Here is an 11,440-nt window from a genome sequence, read left to right on the forward strand (position 1 = left end):
TGATGATCTCTCTCACACTCACACTCACACACACACACACACACACACACACACACACACACACACACACACACACACACACACACACACACACACACACACACACACACACACACACACACACACACACCTGCTCTCACTCTTAGGGAGGCTCATACAAAAACAAATCTGCGTTCATGAGTAGGGATGATGAGCTCCGTCGCTCGGCGTGTTCTCTGTATGAAGCATCATTTGGACAAATATAAGAACCGCATCGTTATATTTTATCACATCACATGAACTTTGGTTATTTATTGTTCAGGGGACATGTTAAATGGGTTTGCAAATCTGTTTTAGAGTTTGTCTTTCTCTGTGGTGGAGAGGTAAAGTGGACAGGTTTGTTAAGTGTAGGTTTCTGAGTGCTTGAATCTGTATTAAACCGTCTCTGTTGATTTCCTGATCGCTGTAATAATGTGGCAATCATTCTCTTCCTCTCGGTTGCGCGGCCCACCCACATGGGACTCTGAGCGAGATCAATCAAATGCAAATACTGTTAGATCCAGGTCTGCTTTGCAGTCATCAATCCTCTGTGGAAACAGTTGACTCTCCTTTATCTCAGATTTGACCTGATGTCATGTTCAAATACAACAAAGTTACCAGCATACATTTCTACGCCTTCCTTGTTACCAGCAGTTAACTATCAGAGCTACAGGGATGCATTGACCTCCTCCGGCAATGGATGTCTGGCCAAGCAGTGAGGGAAGGGGAGGGGAGGGGAGGGGTGGTCTGCTGCCCTCCACCCACACCCCCTTATTTAATTGCCCCATAGGGAGCTGCTTAGCCCATCCGCTTCATGATTCCCCTTTGGTGGTTAGAGTCCTGATGGGGATGTTTAAGGATGGGAAGCCTTAACGCCCCCATTTGTTTTCCTGTAGGTAATCGATGGCCGACTCAGGGTTACAGCTAATGTGATTTATGTGTCCTATTTCCACTGTTATGCTTCATGTACAAATTGTCTTTGGTGATGTAAATTCTCCAATCTTTTCACAACTTGCTGACACTGAATCCCGGCTGCCAAACCCCCGTGATTAATCCATGTTTGTGTCTGGGGCTTTTTTTCTTTTCTTTTCTTTTCTTTTTCCCTTGACTAACAAAACACCTGCAAATCACGACTCGTTGAACGTTGCAACAACTGAAACTTGATTCACTGCTTAGCATTCGTCTAATGACGGCAACCTCAACAAAGATAGAAGTATTTCACCTACATTTGATGTCGAAACGCGGTGATAAGTCTCAAGATAATTCTAATTGGCAGGTATTTCCATTTGGATTTCATGTGGCGTAGCACAGTGAAATTAATCGTGCTCCACTCTTGACTCTTGAGTAAATCATCTGCAGTCTAAACACAAAGTAAATCAAATCAGCCTTTTCATTCAGCGATGCTTGATGCTCTTGTAATTATGCCACCTGCAGCACTTAGGGTGAACATTAATATCTCATCTCGGTGATGCTCGGAGTGAACATTGATGCGATAAACATGGGCTTTGTCAGAAAACTACTGTTTTTGAAGAGAAGGTTGATCAAGTGGGCATACAGTGCTGTCTTTATAATAGACTGATGAGGGCTTTGAAAAAAGCCTTGTAGACATTTTACTTCTTGTAAATACACTAAGGTAGTTGACGGTAAAGAAAGAAAGAGGGAAACCGTTCGGTTACAAGTTACAAGCAGCGAGCACAAAGGAGGGAGAAGGAACAGGCTACTGATTGATCTTCCACTTGAAATCAGCCAAAAGGCTGTTCTCCAAAGCCACATTTTCTTGCTTCACTGGTGAAGTGTATTTAGTTTTTCCCTCCCACTGCAATGTTTGCAAAACATATTTTATGAGTTACTTAAGTCGAGTTCAAGGTGGAGCTCGCAGTGTTAAATTTCTCCCATGATGTCTTTTCTGACAAGATCAGAAAACATGTTTCTCAAGCTGCTGCACTCGGTTGTCAAGGGAACATTTCTGAAAATGGAGTGCATTCTGCTCGGAGAAAGCACGCTTAAATATTTGCATAAAGGCAAATACCACATTTAAAAGGCGAAGCGATCCAACTGTACATTTCATTCCTCAAAGCACAGCCACTTAAATCCAGGATGAGAGGACCAATCTATGGCTTTTTTAGTTTGAGTCCTCTGATTGTTGGCTGTAGATGCTGATGCTAGATGATGTTATAGACAATGGTGGCTGGAGTATTTTTTTCTCCACTGCTATCTGTTGTGTGTTAGCCTGCCTGGAGCTGAACAGTGATGAATGCAGTGTCCCTGTCCATGAGCCAAGGTCGGCCCCTTTAGTAGGAGGCGGAGCAGACTCTGATGGAGGAAGGAGAGAGGGAGGGTGGACTTTTTGTTGTCTGAAATCTCATAAATCAGACAACACAGCCTCGTGTTAGTATAACAGTATAATTACATTAATCAGGAGGAAGAACTTTGACACCAGCTGACTGTAAAAAAAACAACATAAAAAGGGGCATAAATCAGCTCCATCTAAAAAAAGACAATAACCCTAAGAGACAGTGATGTGATCTCCTCTTTGCTCATGAATTATAAACACAGAGTGACAGCAGGGGAAATGCTGAGCGTGTATAAATAAAGATGTTCAGCAGCTGCGTTTCAAAGTCCGAGCCCAGGTTAGCGGCCCTTTTTAAATGGAGAGGTTAACATAGTTTCGGACTCCATTGTATATCACAAAAGGCATGCAAATGAAGACATACATTATAGATTAGTGGATGAGATGTGGGTGGAATAACAAAACAGATAATAAAGGCACTGTATCAATCTCCTATACTGATTTGAACTATTAAGAGATTGAACGTGCTGTTCCCTCATGGAAAGGACCAGCCGGCCGCTCACTGGCATTTACAATTCACACGTTTAACTGACGCCGCTACCCAGAGAGCCCGGCAGCACTTCAGTGTCCCGCTCAAAAACTCGTGGGCTGTTAATGGGAGTCCTGCCTGTCATGGGGATCGGACCTTTCATTACATCCTCTGAACACCTGGCCACCTTCTCTAACAATCTGTTGAATGAGTTGAAGTAACATTTCAGCTACAGTTGGGAGTGAATTGAAGCCTGCCATGTGTTTAATAAAGACTGTTAAAGTGTATTGAGAAATGTTGCGGAGGGAGCAGCAACTTTTACAGTTTGCAAAGAAGGATATAATTCATCGCTGCGCTAGTCGTGGCTCAATCGTCGTCAATAAATCCAGAGGAAACAGTCAAAGCAGCTGAAAGGCAAACGGCTGCTTCACTTGACTTCATTTCTCAAGATGTAAAGCCTCCAATATGCTTCTGTGATAATGGCATGACAGAAGTCATAAACAGCCACGATGGCAGCTGTCAGCTGATCCACAGCTGGTAACTGCGTCCATTCACCGCCGAAGAAAAATCGCCGTGATTGATTGCAATTATGTTTGGTTGTCATTACGCTGTTGGATGAAAAGTGAAGCCACACTGCATAGAAAACCAATAGTTTTCACTCGTCAATAACTGCAATTCATGAAGTGAGTGGTAAATGGCTTCTTACTGTAGTAATGAAAGTAGTTTGGTTCCTCTGAGGAAGGATTATCCCTAATTGGCCCAGCTGGATAAACAGAGTGGTGTTAGCATACTGCATGGCAAAGCAAACACACCAACCTTTTCCTACCTTTAAACTTATTTTTTTCTGCACTATTATCTCCCAGCCCAGGCATTATTACAGCTCAGAGGATACAAATGTTCCCTTGACATTTAGTCCCACCCTGCACATCTGCTCGCCTCCTTTGTTTTTTTTTCTCATCACGTCACTCTGCCTCCTCTTGTGTTATTTTTAATTTTTTCCCCCACTTCTGTACCTCCCCATCTCGCCCTTACACCCCTCATCTCTTTTGGTCTCCGGCCTCAGTCTCCTGATTCACTGCTCTGTCGGTAGATCAATAGAAAGGCTCTCTGTCAGGAGGAGCCACTGCACCTCCTCACACCCCCTCCCCCCTCATTCCTCCCCAGACTGCAGACACACACGCAGCCTTGTGGGAAGATGGCTTTCTACACCCCCACGCTGGAGGAGCATCTCCTCTCCACTCCGGATCACTTTTCATCTCTGCACCTCGAACTCGAGGAGAAATAACTGTGCAGCGCCATAATGGGCTTCTCAGAGAAGAAATGAAACCAAGGCTTTCTGTGGGAGCCAAAAAAAAAAAAAGAAACAGCCCAAGAAAATAGGATATCAGCACAAGACACAATCTGAAAAGAAGAGGGGGAAGTGAGAGGGGAGGAAAATAAAAAAAAAAATCAGGGTGAGAGAGAGAGAGAGAGAGAAGTTGTGCATTCAGCTAAGCTGCAAAATGCCCCCCCCCCTCTCCATCCTACCCCGCCTTTCTCCACCCCCTGGAAAACTGTTCTCTCTCTCTACCTCTTTTCTCTCTCCGTCTCTCTGCAGCTGTGGTCCGCTGAGCGTCACCTCCACACAGCAAGTGCCTTTACTTGAGCAGAAGAGGGAGAAGGAAGAGGAGCTGCGAGAGAGTGAGAGGGAAGAAAAAAACAAAAATCTCAGGACTGTGTCTGAATGCACCAGAGGAGCACTTCGAGACTTCGCTGAGAGGCGCGCAGAGACAGACGGGCAGAGGCAGGCGGCGGTTGGAGTATCACGGCGTGCTGGTGGTGCTGGCAGGGCATGCTGAGTGGAGACCGGGGAATCCACTGGCGCTGTTGATCCTGGTGTCCCTGGAAAAAAAAAGAAAAAAAAAGAAAAGAAAAAGCTGCTTGAGCAGGAGACGGTGCAGCAGCCAGGATCCCGCCGGGGGGAGGGGGTGGGGGGCAGCATTTTACAGCGACAACGAAGCGTGGAGACAGCTGAAACCTGCACAGGAAAACACACATGAAAACAGCTGAGTGGGGAAGGACAATCAGACACGCGCTACATTTAAAAGACCCACTCCAACCCCCTCTTCTTCTTCTTCTTCTTCTTCTTCTGAAACGTACACAGGAAAATAGACAGAACATGTTTCATCTTCTTTTCCATGGATGGTGGATGATGGATGGGAAAACTTCTGGAAAGGAAATTCTCTTTTAAGCAGCATTTACTGCAGAGATTTGTTTTTGTTTTTATAACTTTTTCTTTTTTGGAGTTTGGCCTTTAATCCTTCTAAGCACAACACAAAATAACCTTTATTCTTAGTGGCAGAAATCGAGAGTTGTCTTTAGCCATTAAGATGCCTCCTCCTGATTTAGTCTGAGCGGTAAGTGGATTATGACGGAAACATTTTGGGATTTCTCCTTCACTTAAAAAGAACGAAAGAAAGAAAGAGAGAAGGCCATCCATGACTGGTGGATTTACGTCTGTCAGAGAAGGAGAGGATCCCCGGCATTTTCTCCCCTCTTCTCCTGTGGATTACAGATGGGCTTTGTGATCTCCCAGTGCAGGCTCATGGATGATCGCTCGCTGCCAGTCATTAGGATAAAGTACAAAGAGGGACACAAGTGAGTATTCAGCTGGATTTTTATCTCTGAAGCTTAAGCTTGTGTGAAAACAAGGCTGTCGAGTGTGAATCTGTAACGAGAGCACATCGCAGCAGCTTTTTGTAACACAAATTGTAACTCACTGATGAAATTGTTGTATTCACTGACTGATTATTAGGGTAGGCACATCCTGAGATTTATTATAATTTTTTTAGACAAGTGAACCTCTATGTTTACAGACCATTTACCAATGAACATCATTTACTAAATGAGGGGTACTGTCTACCCGGCAGGTGGCTGGGGCACAAGAAGAGATTGATTGAAGTGATCTGTGTGAGTCATATTAAAGCATCCTGGATTGTGACCAAAACAGAAGCAATGGAGGGGAACACCGCTGTCTAGCAGCACTATCTGCTCTGCCTCCTCACTGGACAAACTGAGGACCTTCTGCACTCCCTCTTCAACAACACTCCTCCTCCTCCTCCTCCTCCTCCTCCTCCTCCTCTTCCTCTTCCTCTCGCTCAGGCAAGGATGGTACCCCCGCCCCCCACCAACAAGCCCCACGTGTGCCTGTCCACCATTCTGATCATGAGCAGCATGGCGCTGATTGATGCCTACCTGGTGGAGCAGAACCACGGACCCCGCAAGATTGGCATCTGCATCATGGTGATGGTGGGAGACATCTGCTTTCTGATCGTCCTGCGGTACGTGGCAGTGTGGGTGGGCGCCGAGGTGCGCACGGCCAAGCGAGGCTACGCCATGATCCTTTGGTTCCTTTACATCTTCGTGCTGGAGATCAAGGTCTACTTTGTGTATCAAAACTACAAAGCGGACAGGAAGAGCTTGGACGCGCTGGCCAGGAAAGCGCTGACGTTGCTGCTGTCCATTTGCATACCGGTGCTGTTCGTGGTGCTGGTGGCGATCGACCACATGGAGTACGTCCGCGCCTTCAAGAAGCGCGAGGAGATCCGTAACCGTCTCTTCTGGGTGGTGGTGGACCTGCTGGACATTCTTGACATCCAAGCCAACCTGTGGGAGCCTCAGAAGAAAGGGCTCCCTCTGTGGGCGGAGGGCTTGATGTTCTTCTACTGCTACATCCTGCTGCTCGTGCTGCCCTGCGTGTCCTTGAGCGAGATCAGCATGCAGGGCATCAACATCGTGCCCCACAAGATGCTCCTGTACCCCATCCTCAGCCTGGTGACCATCAACATCATCACGCTCTTCATCCGCGGGGGTAACATGATACTGTACAGGGACGCCAGGGTGTCTGGGATCCTGATAGGAAAGAACATCCTGGCCATCATCCTAAAGACCTGCAGCTTTGTGCAGTACAGGAGACAGTTACAGAACGCTCCTCCTGCTTTCGGGGTCGAGCTCCAGAAAAACTCGGTGGCTCACGCTCGCCCTGCCCCCACCCCACCTCAAGTGGTCATGCAGGACCAGACGCCTCTTCCAGAGGTGACGACGTGTGAACACACATGACAGAGCGGCGGGTTGAACCCTGACAAAGTCGATACGACCCTCAGAACGTCGTGCGGCGCAGCACTCCACACTTCTACGGGCACGTGAACGCTCATGTGGACATACAGGAGATCACTGCTGCTTAATGGCACACAGAACACTGCAGACGCTCAGCGAAGGCAGAGCGGCGCTGTTTCCAAAGCCGTCATGGTGCAAAACACAGTATTACTTGTAACTTTGTTAAAACATTTTCCCCTTCGTGAATCCAGTTACCTGTGTATTTTTTCTAATTGTACAAACAAAAAAATGCAACTACTGCAAGATTAGAGGAATATATTTTTTGAATTGTGTGTTTCATTCTAATCTTAAGGGTTCTGTGTGCTGTGGTGTGTATTTCTGTTGCTCGAATGTTCTTTGTAGTCGAGGGCTTTAACACGTCAGAGGGAGCAACCAATGAGAGAATTGAAGAAATGAGGGTAGAAAATAACAGTTAAAGCTTTCTTCTGAAAGAAGTGTGTTTTTATATGTGATTCTTTGATAAAGTATTGTGTACAAGATAAATGCTTTCCCGCTCTCTCTCTCTTTGTGGCTGTAGGGTTTTTTTTCTTTCTTGAAATTGGTTTAAAGTTATTGGTCTAATTGAGTATATTTCACTTTTTAATTAAAATTCAGAAAATGTCCTTTAATTAACCCAGGATACAAATGAAAAGAGACAATGATTTTTTTCTCTCTCTCTTGCTCTGGTCCAATCCACAATTAGAGGGTTCTTAATTGCTGAAGTGGTGCCTTCGTAACGCCGTTCATCTCGAGTGTGATTGTTATGCGTCAGGCTGCTTATTTTGAGTGAGGAGGGGAAGATTCGCTGCAATGTTATGAGTAGTTTGATCACTGCAAAGGTTGATTTTGGCGCTGTAGCCATAGAATAAAACACAGCCAAGGGGTAACACTGCAGATGGATAAATGATTCCCAAATAATAAAAACCTGTTTAATATCCTCCTCAGTCACACAGTGACTATCTGTGCTTAGTGGCAGCAGTCAGTGCACTAAGCACTGTCATTTTACTCCTTGCACAAAAGGATAAAATGGATACTTTGGTCCAGTGATGTGAATCCACACAACAGCCAAGAAAAAAAATCATGTCGTCTAATATGATAAATCTCTTTCTGTCTCAAGTGTTTTTTTCTCCCCTGTCCCTCAACACCAGCTGAGTCAGAGCAGGATTTCTTTTTCTACATTTCAGTGACACATTTTTTGTATTTTCCTACAAATGCTCAATATAAATGTCAAAAGCAGCCACGAGAAATGAAGTATGTTTGCTTCAAAGAGAGATTTTTATTGGGCCTTTGCTCACGCAGTCAGAGATGTGAAATTTAACAATGAGGTCCAGCGGTAAAATATTATGCAGTGCAAAAAAAAGAGTAAATACAACACTGGCACAAGAGCTAAATTTTACATTCGGTTCCTGCAGTTGTGCTCAGATTGCTTTCTTTTGCATAATCTTTCTCTCACCACTGACTGTGCATAATCTAAAGCACACTGTTTGTTAAAGCTCAGAGTGCAGCAGCAGGTCTCACGTTTTCATCTGCGCAAGGCTCAGTCACAGGAAGGTGGCAGCGTTCGGCGGCACAAACCGGGCTATCACTTTAAGATTGCTGCAGCCAGCATTATGTGGCTGTGTTGTTGGCTTGTAAACTTACAACATCAGCAATTTAGACACTATAATATGTTATTGGATTGGATTGTTCTTTACAGAACTGTAGCAGTGAAATGAAAACAGTCATCCTTAAAGCTATGGTGTATTAAATAATGGGGAAAAGTTAGCTGAAATTGGCAGCCTTACAGATTTGCTTGAATGGGTAGCAATGAAAGAAGTGACATAACAACTTACTGTTAAAATGTTTGCAAACAATACCATTAAATGTCTTACAAAAAATGGCATTGAAATCAGTATAAAGTGAATTTAGTGTTGATAACCTTCCTGCTGATCTCATCTGTGCCTCTGACTTCATATCTTCAAACACAGTGTGTATACGACTAACAGAGGAAGTTAATTGTCTGAAGACTCAAATAAATCCCACAAGTCCATTCTCTCTTTAATTAATGAAATGACTTCTCTACTTTAAAAAGCAGAGACTACATACAGTGGGTGCCATTGATTGTATTTGCTGAAGTTTCTGATAAAAATTGAAAATGTAAATGAGAAAATGTCCGCTGCTCTTCCCATTCATCGAGCAGCAGGTTTATTTTAGCCAATTATCACAAAGCCTGTAATAAACCCATTAGTCCAATAGAGGGAACTTTGTCAGTGTCACGTTCTACCTCTTCTAAGTGTGAAAAGTACACACATGTTTGACCAGGGTTGAAGAGGGAGGTCATGTGACGAAGAGCAAAGGGTGATAACGTTCAAAAAGGGAGGATATAGGAGGTGGTTGGATGAAACAAATGCAGAATTATCCACTGGACAACCAGTATTTAAGTCTGTGAGAAAGCAAAAGCCTGCGTGCTTTTTTTTGTATCATTGAGTCATAAGTAGGTTACGTACATAATGTAATGTATTTAACTTTAACTTTAATTTAACATGTTAAGTAACTCACTTGACGTATGTAATGCTATTTACGTAAAATGCCTCATTTGAACCCAATCTATGATATTTTCCTAAACCTAACCCCGTCATGTTTGGTACCTAAACGTTACTTTTAATGCCTCCACACTGGTGTAATGTTATTTGTTGTACTGGCGCATACACACAAAATCATAATCTAAAAGCCTTGTAAAGAAATGAAGGGTTTCTGTCTACTGAAACGTTAAAGAGCTTTTAATTTGAAACAGATACAGGAAGTGTTGAGTTTGTATTAAGGCGTAATGCATCCCCTTTAACATGGCAAACGGTAGCAGATCAAAACGAGGCTCTGGGTTCATGTCAAGAATCAATTCAATTTAAATGTTAACATCATAACTTTGACCATTCTATTTGTTGTTATTGACTTTTCTGCATGACACACACTTAAAGGATGATAGGATCCTCAAAAACTTTAAAAATGTAAATTTATTTAAACTGGATCAAGAGACCTGTGAACATGTTATTTCCTTGTGACACTGACATGGTATCGTCTCGTGGACTAAAGGGTGTATAACTGTACACCATCTTGTGTTATTTATCTAAGGCGCATAACTGTTGTTCCCTAATGACAAAACATATTCACAGATTCCCATTAGTGACTAAAGAAGACCTTCAGGCTGCAGCATGTAACGTACAGAGGGTGTAGGGTCCACTGAATATCTAACACACACACACACACGCACACGCACACGCACACACACACACACACACACACACACACACACACACACACACACACACACACACACACACACACACACACACACACACACGTTATATAGTCTCCAGTACATGTGACCTGCATGTCGTTTGACTGTGTGAAGAAAAAGAAGCATCTACTGGAAATAGCTGAACTTCTGGGAACATCATGCAAACTAAAGCTATGATTCAAATCAAAATCCTTCTTGCTGTGACGTGACAACTGAACTTCTTTAACACCCCGTGAAGCCCAATCTCATTCATTCCAACTGAACATTATGTTGCATGTGTTACACTTGTGCTACTTTGCACGGTGTTCAATTTTTTTCCCCCTTTATTTTAAAGTATGCACTTCTTGGACGCTGAGGTTGCCATAAGTGCGACCAGATGACGTACTACAGTCACACAGCAAAAGCAGATGGCTGAAGAAGTGATAATGAGCTCATTTTGGCTCACTCCAGAACCCGTTACTTGCTTACAGTATGTGGCGTGTTAAATCAAACAACCAGAATATCAGGCACTACACTGTGTCTGTTCCTCTGACACAGAAGAACAAACTAATTGTGATAATTATATATCGGGCAAATTAAAATCTACTTCTGCTTAATGTCAACAAAACACTTATTATCACAAGACTAGTGTTCATGTCAGTGTGTAAAAAAGGTTTTAAAAACAAAAAGATGAAACAAAAAGAAGCATATTTTTAGGCATTCACCCAACCCAATCAACCCGCTTCACATCACCCGTCCTGCACTGCCACAACCTGAACGAATGTTGCATTGATGACCATGTATCTTTTTTTTTTGCTTTGCACTCTCAACTGTTAACAAACTGGGAAGGTTGCACCTCCACACTTACCACATTAACACTGACAAAGCGGCCTCTGCCAAGCAAGCAAGACAAACGGCTGCAGTAAATTCACAGCTCGACCTTCGGCAGTCTTGGATGGCAACAGAGTCGGGTAACAAATGTATTTTTCATGGAAGGCATGTTAGAGCGTGAGGAGAACAAACCAGCACAGAAAATTAATGCTCATCAGGTATTGATTGTCTTGTCTGGCGGGTAACTGATATTAGATTTAAAAAGACCACTTTCTAAAAACACACGTTTCTTTTCTTTAGATGCAGCAGAGGGAAGCTTTCTGTGTGACGCTGCTGTACTGTGTGTATTTAAAGCTTCGCTGGAACGCTGGAACTTAAAGCTCTG

At 43.7% G+C, this 11,440-nt stretch overlaps 1 protein-coding gene across 1 annotated transcript; it reads left to right on the forward strand.

The window, feature by feature from the left end:
- The first annotated feature begins 4,435 nt into the window (after window positions 1-4,435).
- On the forward strand, window positions 4,436-8,809 carry LOC138616048 (transmembrane protein 121). Its single transcript, XM_069690054.1, has 2 exons — window positions 4,436-5,474; window positions 5,747-8,809. Exon 2 carries the CDS (start codon window positions 5,985-5,987, stop codon window positions 6,933-6,935), a length of 951 nt encoding a protein of 316 aa, XP_069546155.1. The 5' UTR covers window positions 4,436-5,474; window positions 5,747-5,984; the 3' UTR covers window positions 6,936-8,809.
- Window positions 8,810-11,440: the final 2,631 nt, after the last annotated feature.

The sequence above is a fragment of the Brachyistius frenatus genome, unplaced genomic scaffold (assembly GCF_029030835.1).
Source record: "Brachyistius frenatus isolate BFR_SWC_R1_liver_20210118 unplaced genomic scaffold, ASM2903083v1 Contig_8, whole genome shotgun sequence".
NCBI classification, from domain to species: Eukaryota; Metazoa; Chordata; class Actinopteri; family Embiotocidae; genus Brachyistius; species Brachyistius frenatus.

What these genes read in the sequence shown, in the direction of transcription:
- LOC138616048 (XM_069690054.1), top strand. Translation starts at nt 5,985, where the DNA reads ATGGTACCCCCGCCCCCCACCAACAAGCCCCACGTGTGCCTGTCCACC.